At 40.9% G+C, this 23402-nt stretch overlaps 1 protein-coding gene across 2 annotated transcripts in view; it reads right to left on the bottom strand.

The window, feature by feature from the left end:
• Positions 1-23402, bottom strand: part of Wdr64 (WD repeat domain 64) — a 113125-nt gene that overhangs the window by 88505 nt on the left and 1218 nt on the right. For both annotated transcript variants that reach the window (XR_007232495.3, XM_048436415.3), the window contains exons 2-5: positions 14858-14988; positions 5591-5693; positions 3856-3959; positions 61-90 (exon numbers count right to left, since the gene is read on the bottom strand). Coding sequence is in view for 1 of the 2 variants with exons in the window: in XM_048436415.3 (XP_048292372.3) it covers positions 61-90; positions 3856-3959; positions 5591-5693; positions 14858-14988 (368 nt within the window). In the remaining variant the exon portion in view is untranslated. The remainder of the gene's footprint in view (positions 1-60; positions 91-3855; positions 3960-5590; positions 5694-14857; positions 14989-23402) is intronic.

A 23402-nucleotide genomic window follows, 5' to 3' on the forward strand; every position in this document is an offset into this window, starting at 1 on the left:
GAAAGAGTCATCACCATAACCCTAACTTTGACTTACTTCAAAATCTTTTCATGTACTTACTGTAACATTGGTGCTGGTCTGAACTCTCATCTGTGAGTAAAGATGAAAACGAGTTAGAACTTCAGTAAGAATAAGAAAGCTATGGCAACACACAGTATCCCTAGATTTTTCTCCCTTGACATCTCACCCGCTGAGAGAATTTCCTCCCCACTTCATCCTCAGAGTCACCTAACTGTGAAGTAACACAACTTGGTTTGCAGGAATCAAAACTTTCACTTCTATGACTGGTGCTTAACCACAGCGTCCTCTTGATATTACTATTATTATTATTATTATTATTATTATTATTATTTTCCTTTCACAAGCAAATACCTCATTTTTTAGCTATTCAGAACAATATTTGTTATGAAAAGTTAGAAATGCAAAACAAGGACAAGAGTGGCCCAAAGAGTGCTAAATAGAGCAATAGGGACAAATAGACCATGTAGAAAAATACAGCACATTTTATTTGAGAGACTTCTCTTCAAGTTACTTGATAACTTTGAAACATTCTGTCTAGTGGCCCTCCACAAAAGCATCTATGAATGGTGTCCTGGGCACCGGGTTATGTGCCATATATATGTCCTGTGCAGAGAACTAGTAGGTAGCAGTGTCTCACACCCTGGATGCACTACTGCCAGGATGAAGGCAAGCAGCTGAGGTATTGCAGGGATGCAGATTCTTTGGCATCATTCAAATGGCTTGGAAATGGCTTTCCCGAAGGAATATGTTATGTGAACAAAAAAAGTAGGGCAAGGAGAGTTCTGGGATTGTCTTTCTTGGAAGCCACAGACCATCTTTCATCAGAAGAGTGCCAAGATGCCTTCTACTCAGGGTTTTATTTCTGGATGGAAAGGCGTTTAACCACAGGCTAAAGGGCTGTGGTTTCCTCTTTTACTCTCTGTGGCGGTTAGCATCCTCAGCTTGAAGAATCTCCTAGGAGATGGGAAAACTGAGAGGGATAATTTAGACTAAGGTTTGCCTCCTCTGAAAATGTCTATGAGGGATTGTCTTGATGGACTAATTGATATATGAAGACCGATCTCTATCACTCCCTGGGCGGGATAGGCGGCACCATTCCCTGGGCGGGGCCACTCCCTGGGCGGAGCCACTCCCTGGGCGACAGAAGATTGCAAAAGCAAGTTGCACACAGCAGCATTTAATGTTCTCTTCTGACACCTGACAGTTAGCTGCTGCTTCAAGCTCCTGCTGCCTTGACCCGAGCATGGCGATGGGCCATGCTTCAATCATGAGTCAGAAGAAACCCTTCTTTCTTCAGTGGCTTTTGTCCGATATTTAATTTCGATGGGAACAACTTGATTAATGTTATCTTCCTTTCTTCATCACCTTCTGCAGGAATTGTTATTAATGCTATTTCCATTCTGTTGTCACCAAGAAAATCCTTAACATGACTCTTTATTCCTCAGGTAAAGTCTAAATTATGTGTTTATCAATTAAAAGATATTTGGAGTTATTAATGACTGCTTTAAAAAAGTGGTCACTGTGGCCTCCACAGGGATTCATAGGATTTCCTCCCATAATGAATCATCAGTGCTTAAGGAACGTAACATGAAAAATAGTATTTGTTTCGAGTGTATCAAATCTTAACCTAATTTTAAGGCAGTTTTTTCTCTCCAGCCCACTGTGTGTGTGTGTGTGTGTGTGTGTGTGTGTGTGTGTGTGTGTGTGTGTGTGTGTGTATGGATGGGGGAGATCAAGAATGTGTACGTATGGTACATGCAAATGTATACAAGTGTGTGTGGATGCTTGTACATGTGTGTGCACCCACGGACAAAGGAAAACATAGGTGTTCTACTCTATCACCATCAAACCTTACTTCTTTAAAACTGGGTCTTTTCTCTGAACCCCGAAGCTCCCCACATTCAGTTATACTGGCTGCCCAGTAAGCCCAGGATCCACTTGTCTCTAATTCCCCAACTAGTATGGTGGTTAGATACATGAGTAAGCTAGTTTTAAATTCTATCTATCTATCTATCTATCTATCTATCTATCTATCTATCTATCTATCTATCTATCTATCTATCTAGTTTTTCAAGACAGTGTTTCTCTTTGTAGCTTTGGAGCCTGTCCTGGCATTCACTCTATAGAGTAGGCTGGTCTCAAACTCACAGAGATCTGCCCACCTCTGCTTCCCAAATGTTGAAATTAAAGGCGTGTGACACCAACACCCAGTTCATGCATTCTATTTTTATCTGAGTACTTGAAATTCAGTCTCAGGTGATCATGCCTCTGTGACAAGTGCCACACCCTTGCCTCTCCAGTTACCTCTTTCTTTCCTTTCTTCTTCTCTTTCCTCCTTTATTTCTTTCCTTCTGTTTTAGGAGCTTGTTACATTGTTCTATAAGAAGCCAAGGTGACTTTCTGCGTGTTTGTGCGTTTCCATGTGCTCAACTATAAACTGCTCTGTAGTGTTCCTTGTTTTGTTGGGTGTCTGTGAAGCATCTCAGAGGAACAAATCTCACTTTCTCATAATCAAGGACTACTTTACAATGCCAATTACTTTCCTCCTCACTGTGTTTTTATAGATCCCAACTTAGCCTGATTTTTGAAGAAATAAATGTCTATATTGAAGAGGGAATGAATGTTCTTAGGGAGAAAGGAAAAGATGGAGAAGGGTTTTGTATAAAAAGAGGCCAGTTATCTGAGATTTTTGTTGTTGTTGTTTTTGGTTTTGGTTTTTCTTTTCGAGACAGGGTTTCTCTGTAGCTTGGGAGCCTGTCCTGTAACTAGCTCTTGTAGACCAGGCTGGCCTTGAACTCACAGAGATCCACCTGCCTCTGCCTCCCGAGTGCTGGGATTAAAGGTGTGCGCCACAACTGCCTGGCAGAGCTTTTTTTAAATTATTACATTAATCTCCAGAATCTGCTGGGTGCTCACAGTGAGGCTAGCACAGTAGATGTATCCGTGCATTTAAGCAGCACTATGATGTGGGGAGGAAAAATCTATTGTTCTGGATGAGATCTGGGGTCTGGAGACATTAAATACCACACCCAGCTATGTCTGTAGAAGGCTGGACAGCAGTCGCTCTCTACACACCCAAAGCTACAGACTCTGTCCACACACTCAAAGCCACAGACTCTGTCTACACATACAAAGCCCAGTACCCAGATGGCCCTTCCCTAACAATCTCATTGCCCTAGCTGGGATCATCTGGAAAACTCCCCAAGTTGAGTGTTACTGAAGGATTAAAATTGATATTGGAAAATGATGATTATTTCAAATACAGTTTTCTTGTATAAAAACACTCATCATTGTCTTCAGTTAAAAATAAACTTTGAATCTTTACTCTGTATTTAAGAGCAAGAATGCATCTCTTGTTTTCACATTGAAGAATATGGGAATATTGCCATGCATTCTTTTGGAATACTCATGTTTCTACTTCATAATCGAATTTGATCTTCATATTGTCTGTTCTTCCTGCTGTAAAGACAAGAGGCCCATGAAGTCCCTTATTCAACATCACAGAAAACCAGGGCCACCTGAGGCATTTCTTCTACTGCAAGTTCACAACCCTCCCAGCAGCTTCTATTACTCAGCTGGCATGTGCTCATGGTTTTATCTGGGAAATTATCCAGATCGACCTTTACACAATGGACAGCATGTGATTCACTACGACACTTTTGAGAAACAACACCATATGCAGCTATCAAACCTCAGCAATCTCCTCAGGGCTCAGGGATCCCTATAGTCATTTTTTAAATAATAATGAAATGCTGTTGTGTTTTCTGAAGCATTTGGATAATACATAGATAAAATGCAGGAAGAGAAAACGGGAGGGGAAAGCTTTCAAATTACCTGACTGTTAAAGATGGTGATCAATCCTTTCTGAGATGCTGTTATCAATAAGTCCAGCTGTGGGACCTTCACAATGCATTTAATCACATCTCGTCTTCTACTACCTGTCAAAAGCACGTGATTAATGTCAGATTCCAGAGGTCCTAAAATTCATTCGTTATTGGTCTAAAACAAGAAAAAGAAAGAAAAAGAAGGCAGCCAGCATTTTACAAGAAGCCCTGAGTTACTTAAAACATGGAATAAGGCCATAAAAATCCCTGCAACTACTGCTTGATTTTCTATTATCCTTAGAGATCCAATATAAATATAGAACATTTCGGCTGAATATGGTGCATGAACTTCCAAACTACTTACAGCTCCACATCCCGACATCCACCCACACCCCTAAGAGCACGCACACGCATGTGTGCACATGTGCACACAAACACACACACACACACACACACACCACTTACGGGCACATTTCACAGAGAATGGGCTTTCTAACCATCATGTGCAATCATTCTCCTTTGAGGCTTTTTGCATGTCTTAGTGGTCTTTGAAGTGTCATCATTGCGGTCTGCACAGACTAAAGTCCTAACACCATCTCAGGCTTTCCATTAGAAAAGAATCAAACTGCTTTGATGCTATCTTAAGACTTCTAAAAACATTTTGTGCATTCAGGAAAACAACACGAGATACTTTGATGCTACCCTGCCCACCCACAGGCCAAAGGACAATGCTGTATGCATAATACTTTTCAGGGTGGGTTAACTTTTGTTTCTTTGGATTTTCATTTGGCGTGTTGCCCAGGTTGGCCCTGAACTCACGGCTTTCCTCTTGTCCTGAGGGCTGCAATTACAGGTGTGCACCACCACGGTCTGTTTGTGGTGATGGAATTTTTATCATTGTAAACACTTAAAGAAGAACAAACATGAGCAGAGTCTATACTCCAGTTAGCAGGCGTTCTCATAAGAGAAAACAACAGATGAGGCCGGGGAAGTGTGTCCCTTTCTTCACCGCATTCAGACCCACACCACAGATATCATTCCAACTGAGCTGCATCCCCACATTGCACATTGCCATTGCGATGCACTTGCTAAAGGAACACCGGACTCATTCTCGAGTGCTCCCTTCATCTCAGAAAGTGGAATATAATGCTGAGAGATAGAAAGAGCCCCTAGGCTTTATCTTGCCTCCTGACCCTCTCCCGCCCTGGGCAAACAAACAGGGAAGAAAACCCAAAGTGCCGAGGGTGCAGAGGGATGGCAGTGCCTAAGTCCCAGGGTCAAATTTTAAAACAATAGCAACAACGACATCTGGAAACTTGAAAACTTCTTAGATGTCCCTGACTGGCTCAAACTTGCTTTCAAAGAAACTGTCTACGGAAGACTCAAGGATAGCAAGTTGGGAGGAACTCTTCAAGAATATTGCAAAGACACGCAATTCCATTTGGTGACCCTGGCACACGTGCTAACAGGATGCCATCAGAGAGACTTATGTGGAGACCTGAGCCTCTTTACAGGCTGCCTTCTTTCCACCCTCACCTTCGTGAGCGTCTTTCAGAGCGAGGGTGACCTTCCAGTTTCAACAGCAGATAGTGTCTCTGGAAACTCAACCCAAACTGCTACTTCTGAAGAACTGAGTGAGTGCTTGAAATGAAAGGTGATTCTTCGGAAACAGCATGTTCCCGAAGCTCAGCTGTGAGAAAAATAGTAAAATTCACACCAACTTAGAAAGGAAATGTACAAGTCACCTGAAATCACAATTCGCTGTTTTCTGGACACAAGGAAAACCAAATTTTCTTCATCTATCTGCGAAGTAAGAGAATCTTCCTCTGAGGAGAAGTAGCCAAAGATCTAAAATTCAAACAAAGTAAACATGATCCGTAGCTCAGAACTGGCTGTCAGGTGACAACAGATTCTGCGTCGGCTGAATTCAAAGTCTAGCTGAGATAAAATGCCCCCGGTTGTCCAATGTCAGAGACGGCAGTGCTCTGGAAATAAGGGACACTCAACACACTTTTCACTGAGGAGGAGTGATTTCCAGAGAGGCACTGACTTCTTTTCTGCGGAGCAACCACGCACCAAATTGGCGCCCTGCTCAGAACAAATGATCAATTACCATCTTGACCTTGTTTGAAAATGAAGTCAACCTTCACGGGACAGGGCCTCAACTATGCACGTTTACCATGACTGACTGTTCCTATCGATGCTATCGATAGATAGCATCATCTATCGATCTTGCTGGGTCAGGTTTTTCATCCTGGCAGAGGGAAGCTTCAGAATACAAAAGATTTCAGTTTGTTTTTTTTTATTAGCTGCCCATTTTCCAGGTGTTGAGTGAAAATCAGCTACCTTGCTATAAGAAGATAGTCTCAGTATAAAAATTGATCTTTTTGAACAAATTATCAAATTGTGAAAGTTTCAAAATCAGAGGTATTTGGAAAACATCAGCAGCTGTGAGCCAGGCACAGTGACACAAATCTATAACTTCAGGTATTGAGAGGTAAGGTGTTTGAGACCAATTTGACGTCAGCCTGGACAACACAGGAAAAGTCTGTCTCAAAACCACCAGCAATTAAACAACACCTACTAACTTATTAGTGAGCAGAAATGAATGGTTTTTTAACCTATTAATGAGAGTTTTTAAAAAAAAACAGGGAATTTTGAATGTCATGTGCACATCATTAAAAGTCTTCCTCTATCACTCTATGTTCTGAGACAGAGTCGCTTCCTGAGGCCGGAGCGCTCTGGGGATCCACCTGCTTCTGCCTGGCCAGCACTGGGGTTGCAGCACGCTGTGCCACTGGGCTGACTTCGTGTGCATGCTGGAGACATTGAGGTCAAGTTTTCACGCTCGGGCAGAAAGCACTTTCCCACTGAGCCATCCCCAGCCCAACCACCTTCCTCCTGCTTTACCCTTCTTCTAATGCTACCAAAACAAATGGCCACAAACCTGACTTTAAGGAAAGTCTCTTTATTAATTAATAGTTTCACAGATTCGAGTCCGAAATGGGTTTCTGCAGGCTCCATCAAAGAGATAGTAGACATTTGTGTTTACTGGAGTCTTTGGGAAGAATCGACTGTCAATTGTTCAGGTTGTTGGCATGATGTTAATCTGCCTGTTGGCGGTCAGCTGACACTGCCTAGATTTCAGGGGCTTCTATTCAGTCCTAGACAAAAGTCCCTCCTTCTCAACAACAGCAGAAGAGTTTCAAGTCTCCTCCATGTTTTGGATCCTTCCCCTCCCCATCTTACTCTGAAGGACTTTGAAGCACTTAGATAATCTAGGATAATCTCCCCAAATTAGGCACCTTAAACTCATCAGCAAATTCCCTTCACAATCACCTAGAATGGTGACTGATTGTACAAGTGGGAACCAGGACTCTTGGGAAGGAGGGCACTTTTATATGCTCTCATCTTATGGGCACTCTTCAGCACAATTAATAAATTTTTGGCAGCCCATGAAACCTAAGATGGTGATGTGCAATGATAATGTTCAGGTCACAAAGTGAAACGACATTGGGGACCACGATTCCTCAGTTCCCTGTTAAAACAGCTCCAGTGTTTCTTGGGATAGGAGAATTTCACACGGCACTGCTAATTCTAAACCAGGTCCTATGTGTACAGTAACCTCCAATAGTTTACACACAGCCATTCACCCTGATGTTTTGTTTCTGCAGAGTCATTGTGGAGATGGCAACAGGGTGTCTGATCAGTGAGAAGAGATGTGGGAGGAAGTCTGGGAGCAAGGCACCCCTGCAAGGCAGAATCACACACTTTGGGACTTGGAAATCAGTTTCAATCTTCATTCTACTGTCAGCTAGTCACATGATCTTAAACCACTGTTGGTTCTCTGTGCCTGAGGTTTGCTCATCTGGAAAATGATCATCAGGAATAGTCCCCGTTAAACGGGGATGTGGATGATTCTATTTCTTAGTAATTAGGAAGAGTATAATGTGCTTTGATTATACCAAGTGCCAGACAGTAACTCAGTTGATGTCAACATGTGAGGAATGGGACGCTAGGTTTCCAGGAACAGCATAGGAAATAGAACTTAGGTTCCTTTATGTCCTCGCCAGCTAAAAAATCATTCACTAAATACCGTTGTTGTCTGAGCGTTCCGTCACGCACTTTATCATACATGTCCTTTAGAGCCATGTGGATGTATATGCTAAATCGACTCCTCCATAATTACCCAATTTTGACAAGATATGAAAATAGAAATGTGATCAGTTGAAAAGAGGGTGGGGCTTAGGGAAAGTGGGAGGGGACAAGAGACAGTAAAGGGAGGGTGAATATGATCCAAATACAAATGTGTGCAGCATCATAATGAAGCCCATCATCCTGTGTTATTAATATGTGCTAATGAAATTTTAAAACAGGTGATTGATTTTGCTACTTTCACTTATAACAATCACTTTATCACATCACTTAACAACTTCTCAAGGAAACCAAGTGCATCAAATCACTGAAAATTATTCAGGAAAATTTTTAGATAACAGGTAAGCTTCAGAAGAGGTGGCAAATCTCATTTTGAAAGGTTGTGTTTCAAGGAGAAAATCTTATGATCAAAGAGAAATATCTCTTGTCATCTTATGATAAACATAGCCTCAAGGATCTCTAGTTTCTTTCTTGAAAATTGCACATCTCCGGCTAGAAACTGTAACACGATTTGAGCGCATTGCCGGCCTGAGTACTTTATGCCTATCAAGTATTATATCACAAACAGAATTAATATTCTTTTAACAATGCAACTTCCAGAGATTCTCCATGCTTTCAGCAATTCCAAAAAATTTTTGATTACTTAAGGAGCATATGTTCAGTGTAGAACATATGGGGAAAGTGAAAAGCAGGTAGATCAAATAAAAACTTGTGTCAGCTTATTTTTAATCTACTCTAGAACATTCTTTTAACATTTTGAAGTTAGCGAATATAATTTTACCTTCATAAAGATTCTCTTTAAATTTACCTTGGAGGGCATGATTGGCATCCCATATTGTGACTCAGATCTGAATTAGTACACAGTGTGCTCCTAAAAATCTCATTATATGCTCCTCTCTTAGTTTCCTTTCTTGTTGCTGTGATAAAACATTCTGACAAAGCAATGGAAGAGAGAAGGGGCTTGTTCTGTCTCCAGCAGTGTAGAGTCTATAATGGTGAGGAAGACTTGGCAGCAGGCAGGGTTGGCGTGGTCAGAAGAGCAGGAAGCCAGCTGGTCACCTTGCATCCACACTTAGAAGAGCAGGGACTAAACAAGAAGCTGGGCTAGGCTAAAAACCACAAGACTCCCCACCCCTACAGTGACTCCCTTCCTCCCAGAAGTCCACAGGCATCCAAACAGTCCCACCATGTGGGGATCAAGTGTTCAAACACGTGAGTCTATGGAAGGCATTTCATATATAAACTACAAAAGCTGCCTGTTAGCAACACAGCCTTTTCACCGATTAACTTTGTAAGTGTAAGGCAATCACGACATTCAGATTTCTTTACACCTAGTTTTTCTCATTATATATTGCAGGATCAGACATAGATTATGTTTTCATTAGCTCTAAGATTTCACTAGCCTAATAATGTAAAATTCTCCAAGTACACTTGCGTCTAAACCTCAGAAAAAGAAATTGCAATTTTTTTGTGGCATTGCTCCCATGAAAAGATTTATATTTTGGAATCAGATTTGTGTACTTTTGCCTTATTTTTGAAGAATGAATCCAACTCATATGGCCTGATCAATGACTATTAACTCATAAGACACTTTATAAAAACCAGGCAATCGATATTGAAATGAAGAGAGTCTTCATCAGTTAATATTGACTTTCCATTTTACAGACGACAGATCTGAAGCCCAGAAAGATTAGGTTGCAGTACTCGAAATAGCAACGCCCCTTGAGGGGCAGTGACTCATATGGTTGGTGAGAAAATGGAAATGCAATGAAGGCGGAGCAGCCTGCACAGCTTCCTTGAGTCTCAGCCATCTTCTGCATGCACAAAGTGCATTAGAGGCTGCTCAAGAGCTGTTCTATCAAAGCTTCGAGGTTTGGAGGAGCCCGGAAGATGGGAAAGGATAATGGCATCTGAAATTGGTAGATGGAGACCAATTTCTATGTGGCTTTGGATAAATCAGTTACCATTCTGGGTTTCTCTGTTCTCAGCCTCACTATGGCAAAAACGTGGTTTTCTACAGTAAAAAGAAAAGACTTTATGGATGTAAGAGGATTATGTAACACTAGAAGGAGCAGATGCCAGAGAATGGGACTCAAATTCCTCCTCTCCACAACTGAAAAAAAATGCAGATTTACTTTACAATCATACTCCATTACGTTCAAAGACTTCCAGTTTCTCTGGGGCTCCATGAGCACACCTCTACCCCTGGGCATCATCTCATCATTTGACAAGTATGGAACATGACAGTCCTGGGTTCCTTCACAGTACGTGATTCGAAGCTTGCTATACTAAGACAGCACTTTAGGCTGGTAAAAATGTAAAACAAATCTTAGTGCTAATATATAAAAAAGGATGCTCTTGACATTGAAAGACTATCTGCTGATAGTCTTTAGGTCATAGTTTCAGAGACCTAGGGGGTGGGAGTGGATCTAGGGGGAACTGGGGGAAGGGTAAACATGCATTGCATACAATTTTCAAAGAATTAATAAAATGTTATTATATATATATATATATATATATATACACACATACATACATGAAGCCACTACCCCAAAATACAAATTAAAAGCTTGACTTTGATAGTCAGGAAAAATTCATTCTGTTCTTATTTTGGCATTTTCTGGATGTACAATAGAAACATAATATAAGCCATATATATAATATTAAATCTTATGGTATCTACATGAAGCATAGATAGAACAAAAATTATATCAACTTTACTCATGTATTGTATTTAACTCCGCATGTTGAAAATGTAACTTCAATATATAATTACTATTAAAAGTCAATGCGAAATGCTTGGCATTTTTTCATACAATGCTTTTGAAATATGTATGTATTTTATACTTACAATACAGCAGCTCCACTCAGACAAATCACACTTCCAATGTTTGACAGTCCCGTGTGGCAAAGGTCTAGAGTATCTAAGGATTCACTCCCCAGATGCTATCGTCTCTAATAGAGCTTTGTGCAGTTCTATTATACAGTGCACTCACTGAGGAGGAGCCCAGTGTTTCCCATTCTTCTTCCAGATGTCCTGGTGTAGGTGCATGGTTGCGTCTGACCCATTCAGGCAGAGAATATATATATATATATATATATATATATATATATATATATATATATATATATATATATATATATATATATATATGCACACCCCGGTCCACCTGCGCTCAGTGGACTGGGTCTGCTATCCTTGGTAATATAGAAAAGGTGCTTTGAGGTTTCATTCAATGCACCCTGAGTCCAGTTCACTCTAATGTTAGCAACGTCAACAATAATGCATAGTGGGCTAGAAAAACACAGGGCATCACTGCACAAAATTCAGTTAACCAAGCTGGAAATCTTTACCAAAAAAAAACTATGCCTAGAATTCCAAGACATCTTGGAAACTTGGCCCCAAGCGTAGGATGAAAATGTCAGCAGTGGGCCCCTGCTATGTCATTCCCAGAAAGAGAGAGAGAGAGAGAGAGAGAGAGAGAGAGAGTTAGAGAGGGGCGGAGATGGAGTGGAGAGGGAAACTTGACAATCAGAATTCTTCACCTTTGATACTTGAGTCTTATGGTGCTTGTATTCCTTCCCACTTCTATTCCGCTAGATAACATATTCTCATACATTCTCTAGGCATATCCTTGGCTGTATGCAACTAAGGCTAGCTATGAGCACAGCCCTACCTCAAATTGTAAACTCACTTCTAACATAAGAATTTTTGTCCTACTTTTATAACTCCATTGTATGGTAAGATTTACGGATGACAGCATTGTCTCTAAATGTCAAAAGGTTGGACCTGTCTGAACTGTCTCAGTTGGAAGCATGATGTTCAACTATGTTCTGGAGACAGAAACTTGGTCCTAGTGCTTGCCCAGCGGGCACTTAACTCACTGAGACATCACCCCACCCTTTCTATTTTTATTGGACAGCACAGCAAATATCAACATAGAGAAAGAACAAATTGGTCCTGACCATCACAGGTTTTTACCTGCAAACAACAGAAAGAACAAGAGAACTTTTGATATCACAGTTGAGCAAAGAAGTAAGTTAAAATTGTGTTTCAGCTCTTTAAAAAGAAAAATAAAAATTGAACATACTTTGGGAATTTACTGAGTGGCAGAATCTTTGCTTTAGTATGTAGTTGGCCAAGTTTTGTAGGTATTCATGAGCAGTCTGTGGGAAAGGTTCCCAATTTGCACAAGGTCTTTTGTGAATTTTATTGTCAAAGCTTTTATGAGATTTGTTACACGGTTATTAAGGATAGATCCAAATTTTCTCATTAGTGTTTTTAATGTCTTAATGTAGCTGTCTGGTTTTGCCTAAGCCTTCAATGGAGGGTTGAGTATCTGAACCTGGGTTCAACCTCTGCTTAGAAAGCCAGGAATATTTACAAGAATGAGTAAAAAGGAAGAAAAACTGAAACTCAGTTACTGGAGTGTTGGGTGGTTGTTTTTTTTTTTATGCAGAAAGGGTGTAAACCGTGTCAACAACTTGGAACTTAGACACGTTCTTTCCCAGAGGGTCTCCAAATGAGACCACAGCCTAGCTAACAGCTGACTGCAGCTCTATAAGACTTTGAATGAGAATTTCCCAGGACCATTTCTCAGACTCCTTTTCAATGGAAACTATGATATAATGCATGCTTTCTTAAATTACTAAATGTGTAGTCATTTGTTCTAGACACACAGGGGGAAAAAAGAAAGAAAACTAAAAAAATAGGCTCCTTTATCAGTTAATTTCCTTTAATTTTTACTGTTTCGTAATTCTTTTAAAAGTAGGGGCAGTTGCTGGATTTTTATAAATTTTCTTCCTTATTTTTATTTTATTTAATCGTAAAGACTGGGAGGCAGTAATCTTCTGAAAAAGGGCCAGGTAGTAAACAGTGAGATTCACACGCCACTAGCTGTCTGTCAAGGCTGTCCATCCCTGCTACTGTGTCTCAGAACACCTATAGAGTGTGCGCAGCTGACTGGACCTTGCTGTGCCCAATGAGCTGGTTATAAAATCTGCATGTGTCCAGCTGCGGCCTTGGGTTTTAGTTTGCTGCCCTCTGTTAAGATTATGGCATTGATTTTCCCCTTAAACCATTAAAAGAAATTTGCGGCTTTTCTAATACTGAACCATCCCCATTTTCCTACTCAGAAATTTTTTAGTGTACTCCTGGAATTCCCTTTTAAATGTTATTTAAAATTTTAGCATTTCTGTTCATAAATAATATTTGCCTCTTGTTTTCTTTGTTCAACTCTGTTATTTTAGCTTCATAAAATGATCTGGATAACCATTCAACTTTTAGCATATTAGTAAGATATTTTCTTAAGGGTTATAGCAGCTTTTTGTTTTTAAGTTTTTTTCAAAGGTAATTAGCAATTTTTGCTTTGACTGGTTTTGGAATTTGGGCTGTCTTGTATTACGAGTTTTCAATTTTTATTTCACTGGGTTATTAATCTTTTTAAAAACAAAACATATAGTCAATTTTGTAGTGGTCTATATGTAGTTAAACATAAGACAGACCTTCCGTAAGTTTGACATGCACCAAAACCCATCTACACATGTCTGTCTGATTGTTGCAACTGCCTTGGCAGGAGAGGAGATAGTCTACAGAGACACTGTGCTCTGCCCTTCAGCTATCAGACTATTGAAACAATTGGGCATGAAGGAAGAAATTTCCCAGGAATCCTATTCTGGGGAATGGGAAAAGCTGGACCCCTGGTGCCATCCAGAGATACTTGTCTCCCAGGAAGAGATGTCACAACTTTAACAATTGTTGGACCATCACAGGACAGACTGGGCCTTAGACAATGACCAGTCTACAGTAGGTTGGACCATACCTTGACCAGAACCGGTTCATCATAAGTCCCTCTTACCTTCCATATAGACTTGAACTTCATATCAGTATCTCCAAACTCAGACTTGGGGGCGGGTCACTGGACCCCTTTATTCCTCTTTACAAAATGGCCACTGTGAATAAACCTCCTTTCTTTGTTTTTCATGCTTAATTGTCTCTTTACTTGACATGTTGGGGAAGGGCTGCCAATTATAACTTCTTAGGGCTCCTAGAAGCCAGGTTTGGCTGCCAACAACTGACAATATTGTTAATGTGTGACAGTCAGATACTCAAAACCATCCTATTTTCTCTCATTTATGATTTCCACTCATTTCTAAGAGTGAGCCAGAAGTTTTGGTTCCTTGCATGTTTGTAATTTTTGCATCACTATTCTGCCAATCGGAAAACACTTCAAGAACTGACAGAAAAGACCAACTAAACAAACCTCATCCCTTATGTTGATGATGTGCACACACTGAAAATGCATGCTTATGATTGACATTGCTGAAAAGAACTGTTTCATTGTCAAGTGCAGCAAAAGCACTTAAAGTCTTGATTGATGTCAAATGGCATTGACAGTTCAAACTCCTAGATTCATGGAAAAGTTGGAAAAGCTACTCGCTGAGACAAGCATGGTAATGCAAGCCTTTAATCTCAGCACTTGGGAGGCAGAGGCAGGAAACTGTGAGTTCAAGGCCACCCTGATCTACGTAGTGATCACTAGGTCAGCTGGAGCTACATAGTGAGATCCTGTCTAAAAAAGAGAGAAAAAAGTAGTCAAGGATACTATGTTTAAATAGCTGCCTGTTTTCCCCACTTTCTTGTGGGCTATAGCTAAGTCTTGTAGTTTTGGTTGTGAGCATAGCCTTTACTGACTGAGCCATCTCTCCAGTTCATAGCTAAGTCTTAAAATTGCTGTAGATTCAGTAATAGTCTGTGTATACACTGTATATTTAGCTTTGGTGGGAGTAACACTGTTTTAATCGCTTGTTCTGAACAAAGCAAAATAAGACCTGGGTTTCAAATGATGTGCAAGTACCTCACACCAGTCAATAGACGCATCAGGGTTGTTGCAGATTTTCCTGTAAAAGCATTTTACATCTTGATTCTTCACTTCAGGGCCGAAGATCTGCTGCACTGTGGCGTAAAACTTGTCATAGTCGATTGCATCTGCAGTGGGGAAGGCAGAGGGACATTTCCGTCACATTCTGAGGTCAAATTGTCACAATTCAAGCACACTTCCACCCTGGGCTCTCATTCCAGCTTAAAAGCCAACTGTAATGCTACCTTAAAGAGCTTGCCTTTGGGGAAATAACTAGACCTTGGCTAGAATGTTATTGAGTCAAAATAGATCATTTTTTAATTTTGGCATTCAGGATTCTGTTCCATTTTAGCTATTTTAGAAATCCTGTGCATGAATACCAAGATAGGAAAATCACTTTTTCCTGCTGTGAGCGCATTTACCAGTTGGAATTGTTTTAGAATTTATCTTAAATTTTTACACAGAGCAATTATTGGTTATCTTACACTGTGTAAATACACACAATTAAACACACACACGTGTGCATACACACGCACATACACATACATCATTACTTGAATCTTGAATTTTGCCCAGTTTATTTATGCATTTGAGTGGGATTACTAAATCTTAAGTCAAGAAAAAGTTAAACAAAAGGTTTCCTCAGACTGTATAGACAAAATTCTATTACTTATTAAACTAACAAAAATATTCTATTTATTGAGTAATATTCTAATTTAATTATGTGTCAGCACTTAGCTAGACATTGGATATAAAGTGGAAAATTATATAGGCAACATTTAGTGGCATCTCCAGAACAACAGAAAAAGAGAGGCCTGCTTTGAACACTCTATAAGACTCATTAGAACTTCAGGTATTGTAGAGAGTTGGAATGCTGCAAGGCCCAAAGCCAAATTAACTTGGGCTTTAGCCCTCCAAATAGCCACTTATGGCCCAGGTCTGCTTGTAATCACTTTGTTCTCATTAGTAAGTCTTTTTGCAAAGTATGAACAGAAATGAACAGAACCTCTAGTGATGCCAAAGTTAAGAACATCAGCAGGTGACATCTGAAGGCCACAGCAGAGGCTGACCATTTTGTTTTAACCACCTACCTAATGTTCCCACTAGTATATTTGAAAGATAGGTTTGCTTATGACGCTTTTGCTTCTTAACTATAAACCTTCATGAAACTCTTATGTGGAAACATGGTGTTTGGAATAACCCAATTTTTTGTCCACAGGCCATTTGACTTTAGAGTAAACAATTTCTTATTCCCTTTAATATGAGAGATTGCCCTAGAGATGCAGGGACAGTTCAGCATATGTAAAATAATAGATACAGTAAATCATATAAATGTACTTAAAGACAAAAGTGACGTGATCCTCTCAATAGATGCTTAAAAGGCCTTTGAAAAAACCAACATGCCTTCACGGTAACAGCCCTGGAGGGAACATACTTCAGCATAAAATGCTGTATGTGACAAACCCACACCCAACATTGTCCTAATTGGAGAAAAAGTTGAATCAATCCCACTAAAATTAGGAATGAGAGAGGGCTGTCCACTGTCCCCACTCTTTTCCGATATAATGAGCACCAGCTCGAGAAATAAAGGCAAGAGAGAGAAATTAGGGGGATGTAAATAGGAAAACAAGTAGTTAAATTGTGCTTATTTGCAAGTGATATGATATTATACATAAGAGATCCCAAAGCTTTTACTAGAAAGCATTTTTTAAAGTGGCAGGATACAAAATCAACTTACAAAAATTAGTAAATAACCTTCCTATAAGCCAGTAGTGAACATGCTCAGAAAAAAGTCACAGAAATGTTCCCAGCTGCCAAAGCCTCAAGAACTATCTAGGAGTGAACCTATTAGATTTTCAGCCTCCTAAGAAAGACACCAGAAGTTGAAAAGACCTCCCATGCTCATGGTTTGATAGACTTAATGATTATCCTACGAAAATCAGTGTACAGATCCAATACAATCCCAATAAAAGTCACAACAGCATTCTACACCAAACTAGAATTCTTAAATTCATATGGAGGTGCCAAAGACCTGGACAGACAAAGCAATTCTGAACTGTATGGCATGAATTTTCATACCAGAGTTCAAGCTATATTACAGGGCTATGGTAACACAAAGAGCATAGTCCTGGCATCAATATAGGCATGCAGACTAATGGAAGGAAATAAAAGATCCAAGCGTGAGTACATGCAACTGCAACTCTCTGATACTTTACAAAAATAAATATTGGGAGAAGCATCTTCATAGAGCTGGGCTGGGGAAAGTGGATGTCCTCAAGTAGAAGAATGTAGGTAGACCCACATGCATTGCCTTGCACAAAACTAACTTCAAATGGATCAAATATCTAGGCGTGAAGCCAGAAACACTAAAACTGCTAGAAGAAAACATCGGCACTACCCTACAGGGTTCAGGTGCAAGAAGGGGTTTATGAAGAAAACTCCATTTGCTCAAGAATAAGGGCCAACAACAACAAATAGAACCTTCATAAAATCAGAACTCATCCGTACTGCACAGGGAACAGTGAAATGAAGAAGAAGTCTACAGAATGGGACAGAATTTTGTCAGCTATGCATCTGATAGAGAATTAATATCCAAAATATACAAAGAATCAAGTAAACAAATGGCCCTATAGATCTGCACAGACAATTCTCAAAAGAGGAAATTAAAAACTACTAAGAAATTTTTTTAAAGTGTTCAACATCCATAGCAGTCACAGAAATGAAAATGTAAAACTGCGTTGACATTTCAGCTCACTGCAGTCAGAACGGCTAAGATCAAGAAAACAACTGACAACAAAGGCTGGTGAACATCTGGGCAGAGGAGAACTCATTCGCTGTTGATGGGACTGCAAACTGGCGAAGCCACTATGGAAATCCATGTGGGGAAGTCCAGATGAATAAATAAAAGAAATCCACTCTAAGACCCAGCTATACCACTACTTGGCATATACACAAAGGACTCAATGTGTACTCCAGAGTTACTTGCTCAGCCATGTTGGCTGCCTCTCTGTTATCCATAGCTAGGGAATACAACCAGAATGTCTTTCAGCTGACCAGCGGATAAAACAGGTGTGGTACACGTGTGCACGTGTGCGCGCAATGAAATTCTATTCAGCTATAAAGGACAATGAAATAGTGAAATTTGTAGGTGAATGGATGCAGCTGGAAAATATCCTGAATTAAGTGATTCAATCCGGGAATACAAATGCTTCATGTTCTCCCTTAAGTGTGGATCCCAGTTCCAAATTTGAGCATACAACCCGAAGTATCCAAAGAAGCCAGTAAAGTAGGAAGGAAGCTCTGTAGATGGGTGGGGGGGAGCAGCTCTAGAAATGGGATAGTAGGAAAAATGAAAGGCGGCTTTAAAATTGGGAGGGGCAGGGGAATAGACAAGGAGAGAAAATAACACTAAAGATGTTTGAAAAATCTACCAGACAACACTATCTTATAAATTTACTTAATCATATATGCGGGTGCATATGTGTGTATGTACTGTTTGTTTATTTAAAGGAGTGATAATACCCATCTAAATACCCTCAACAGTCATGCACTATTTACCAAAACCCTGGTGCCTGGTATGGGAAACCCCCTGCGCTGTTTGTCTGAAGAATACTAGTGTCTCCCAAAACATTAAAAATAAAAACCTATCGCTGAAGACACCACACACTTTGGACACAGGACTTGGGAGAACTGAGCTGAAGCTGTCCTGGAAGCCTTCTCTGGCTCTCACAGTACCAGAAGACGTTTCATCAGCTGTCAAGGGAGAGGAGCAATGAGAAAGAAGTTCAACTCAGCTGTAGAGCCTGTGCACCACCACAGTGACTGGACCAGCAAGATAGCCTCGATGGTACCTCAATAGTGAAACAAGTACCTTAGGGGTGACCAACACATTCAACACACACACACACACACGTCCAGTTGGCAATGTCCAAAACATTACTGTTACTGCCAAGGATGAGTGTGCGACCAGTGGGTGGAGGCCAAGGTGCTAACAAACACATAACAGAGTTCAGGGCTTCCCCATGGCCCTAGTACACAAGAATTATTTAGTCCAGTGGTCAATAAGATCATGGTTGAGAAGCCTTGATGTAAAAGTGACATTCTGTTCCTGGGTTCAAAACTCAACAAATGTTGATTCATCTACCCAATTTGGAACAACTAGGAAGAAAGTATTCGTCCTGTGGAAAATAAAAACATTCCAATGTTTAAGTAGTTATTCTATCAGTTTTAATAAATTTATATATTTTACATCCCAGTCAGAATTTGCTCTCCCTCCTCTTTTCCAAGGCCCTTCCCCCACCCCCTCTCTGTTTCCACCCCACAATCTACTCTTCCTCCGTTTCTGTTTAGGAAAGGGCAGGTCTCCTATGAGTATCAACAAAACATGGCATAGCAAGCTGTATTTAGGCAAGGTGACTCAGTGTGAGGAGTAGGGTCCCACAAGCATAGTAAAAGAGTAAGAGTCACAGGTAAAAGAGTCAGAGACGGCCCCTGTTCCTGCCATTAGGAGTCCCACAAGAGGACCAAGCTGCACAACTGTAACAAACACGCAGAGTGTCTAGGTCAGTCCCGGTCAAGCTTCCTGGTGGTTGATTCAGTCTCTGTTAGCCGCTATGAATCTGGCCAGGTTAGTTCCCTGCGATTTCTTATGGTGTCTTTGATCTCTCTGACTCCTATAATCTTTTCTCTCCCTCTTCTGGAGGATTCCCTGAACTCTGCCTAAAGTTTGGCTGTGGGTCTGCATCTGTTGCCATCAGTTGCTGGATGAAGCCTCTCTGATAACAATTGGGCTAGGCAACAGAAGACTCCCAAATGGCCAAGAAACACTTAAGGGGATGTTCAGCCCCAGGAAAATGCAAGTCAAAATGATGCTGAGGTCCCACCTTCCACCTCTCAGAATGGCTAAAATCCATCCAGCTGGAGAGGATGTGGGGCAAGGGAAACACTTTTTCATTGCTGGTAGGAAAGAAAATTTTTAGAGCCACTTGGAAGTCAGTGTGGCAGTTTTTCAGAAAACTGGAAATCAACCTACCACAAGACCCAGCAGTATCACTCTTGGGCATATCCCCCAAAGGATGTCCAATCATAGACAAGACACTTGCTCAACTATGTTCATAACAGCTTTATCTGTAATAGCCAGAACCTGGAAATAGCCTAGATGTCCCTCAACCAAAAAAATGGGTAAAGATAATGTGGTACATTTACACAATGGAGCATTACTCAGCTGTTAAAAACAAGGACACCAGGAAATTTGAAGGCAAATGGATGAAGCTAGAAAAAAAAGCATCCTAAGTGAGGTAACCCAGACCGAGAAAGGCAAACATGGTGTGCACGTACTCATAAGTAGATACTAGCTGTAAAATAAAGGGTAACTATGATCCACAGACCCAGAGAGAATAGGTAACAAGGAAGGTTGATGGGGAGATGCCCAGGTCTTCTTGGAAAGAGGAAACAGAAGAAATTTTATTAGTGGAGTGAGAGCAGGTGGGAATGGGAATATGAGAGATCAGACTTGGGGGAAAGGTGGGGAGAGCACTGAAAGAAACTACTGAAAAGTGGGGGCATTTAGGGGTCAGGTAAAAAACTTTGCACAAAGGAATCTACAAGTAATCTACAAGGATGGTACCAACTAAGATTCCCAGCAATAAGTGGATACCTAGCCTGAACTGGCCATCTCCTGTAAGCACATTAAAAATACACATTCCTTGTTAAATGCACTTGAATGGGGGTGCAGAGGTGGGACTTGGTCATGGGTGATCTGAGCTCTATTAGGTCATTGGAGAGATCTAAGAGTAATGTAACCAGGGCAATCTCCATAGTCTACTTAGCCTCCCTTGAAGGCAGACACCTCTCCATTGAAACCTTCTTAGCTCCTTTCCCACTGTAAGGAATTAACCCTCATCTTCCAGTGTCTATTAATAAATACAAACCAATTTGGATAGTATTAGCAGCTTGGTGCAAGTTAGAGTTCCACCTTTTTGATCTCCTCAACCCTTAGACCTTGTCCCTCAAACACAGGGGAACATTTGTCTAGGAGATTAGTTTTTATCTAATCGTAAGAACTCCACAGGAAGAAGCTTGGCACTACAGATCTGGGGTCCCGAGCTTTTGGAAGAAAGCAAGGCTAACTTGTTTGTTTAACATGTGTTTAAGGTGAACCTCCTGACACCAGGCTTTGAGCTGGCCTTACCTTTGCAAAACCTTCCAAGCATTTACAGGCCAACGGTCAAGGAGTGAGTACATATCAATGTCAGCAGGCTAAATAAAGCAGGCAGATTCCCGGAGACAGCAATAAATGTAGTCAGAATGCTGAGATGGCTTTGCGTGGGCAACTCTGGGAGTGTTTGCAAAAAGAGCTAGCATTCCATTTTCTTGAAAAAATTGAAGGCAAGAGGGACTGGAGAGCTGTTCGAATTGGAAGGACGGCATATATAATATTAGTCACTAAAAGTACAGCAAAAGAGACAATTGGATAACTGTTGATGTACATCACAGCTCTTAGACCACAGGGAATCAAAGCTCATTTGGAGCCAGGTACGAGTGACCATAGCTTGGGAACAGATTAAGCTGACCTGAATAGAGTGTTCCAATGTGGAGGTGGGTAGCTTTCGTAGTCACAGAACAAAAGAAAGTCATTTTTTTTTTTTTCAAATACATCGGTGAAAATATCAAAGGAGGCAAAGCTCCGCTGCAGGCTTAGATGCTATCTGCGGAATTCTTACCTTTGGGTTTGGTGACAGTCGGTGCTTTGCTAATATAATCCAAAGGTTTTGTGTGATAGATGGAAGGAGACTAATCCAGAGGTGGGTGGTCACGAACTTCTAATTTGTCAACCAGCCTTGTGGGATTTTTTTTTTAAAATACAGATTTGCCTTTTTTTTTTTTTTTTTTGAGTTCAATTCAGAGATGAGAATGTCTCTCACTTGCTACAGTTTCAGTTCACAAAGTAAATAAATGAACAATTTTTTAAAACTATGACATGCAGAAATGCCGAAAAGGATCCGACAGGATTGATCCGACAGGAAAGGTAGGTTGAGGCATGACTGGTAAACGGCTCTGCCCACCAAGTCAACACGTATGGATTTCACAGATGGGTTAGTAAACCAGGAATATTACAGGCCCATTTGTTTTTATTTTTAAAGGAAAAAACTCTGTGTATAAATATACAGGAAGGGACAAGTCTTTGGTAGGAGGCCTTCCAGTAGGTGTTCTAGCCTGAGAGAGCTATCACGACACAGAGATTCTAAGACACACACTTAGGACACGAGGCAGTCAGCATTCGTGCCATAAGACTTGGGCCAGAATGACGACACAGAGATTCTAAGACACACACTTAGGACACGAGGCAGTCAGCATTCGTGCCATAAGACTTGGGCCAGAATGCTAGGCTTATTCAGAAAAGAGAAAAGCAGAACGAGAAATGTACAAAATCAGAAGAGACTGGCAGGGAGACACACAGGAGAAGGAGAAGATGTTTCTCAACACAGAGGCAGAGACCAGGGTCAATGCAGTGGGATGGTCATGTTTGCTGCTAAAAGGGGAAACAAAGCCAGACACGGTGGGGCACACCTGGAATTCCAACACTGAGTTCTGGGCTAGCCTGGGCTACACAGCCAAAGCCCATCTTAAAGAAAGAAGAGAAAGAAAAGAAACCCTGAATTTAGCAGCCATATTAGGTACTGAATATATTTTCAGCAAGACCGGAGTAGATGAAAAAAGAGGTAAAGACACTAGGCGAAATTTAGCAGAAAAGCAAAGAAGAGTCATGGAGCGATAGCTGAAGGGAAGAGACGGCCAAGGACACGGTGCCAGGTTTTATTTTTAGAATCAAAGGACAAAGTCAGTGGAAAGGGAGATTTTTGAGATTGTTGCAGCAAATTGATAGTGTTGGAGAGGAGGGGGGGGATGGGTGCTGCTTTGGGAAGGACGGGCTAGAGCGAAAGGGAAGTGAGCGAATTCCAGGCTTTGTACCTGACTTTCTCCTGTGATCAGAAACTTGGCTGAGAGGAGCAGAAATCCCATCAAGGCTTCAGAAACACAGTGAGAGTTTGGAGAATCGATTATAGCAGCAGGAAAAACACGCTGACTCAGGGGAAACGAAAGTTTTGTTGAGCAGTTTAGAGGGTTCAGCCAAGATCAGAGATCTGGAAAACATCCTGAAACATCTGAGTCCTCCAGATATTTAAATGAGTTGGGCAGGGACTTCTCTCTGCCTCCCACCGCCTTCCCAAACAAAGCAGACTCGGTGACAATGTTACCTGTTCATATTGTCATGCACAGCAAATGAACCTGTGCTTATTCATCTGCCCTGCAGATTAGGAAATACTGTTCTAGCAATACCTGTTTGAGTCTGAACACTTAGGTTGAAAGTTTCACTTCCATAGGACTGTACAGCCCAGCACTTACACGCTGCCTATGTTGTAGCTGGTATATAAAATCTTCTCGTTTTATGAAAACACCTAGACTTTAATTGGTTGGATTTATTTCACTGATATGTAGCTGTATCTTCATTTCTGTCTTAACACCCCTGAACTACACACTC

Source organism: Myodes glareolus, chromosome 5 (genome assembly GCF_982192425.1).
Source record: "Myodes glareolus chromosome 5, mMyoGla1.1, whole genome shotgun sequence".
Lineage (NCBI taxonomy): Eukaryota > Metazoa > Chordata > Mammalia > Rodentia > Cricetidae > Myodes > Myodes glareolus.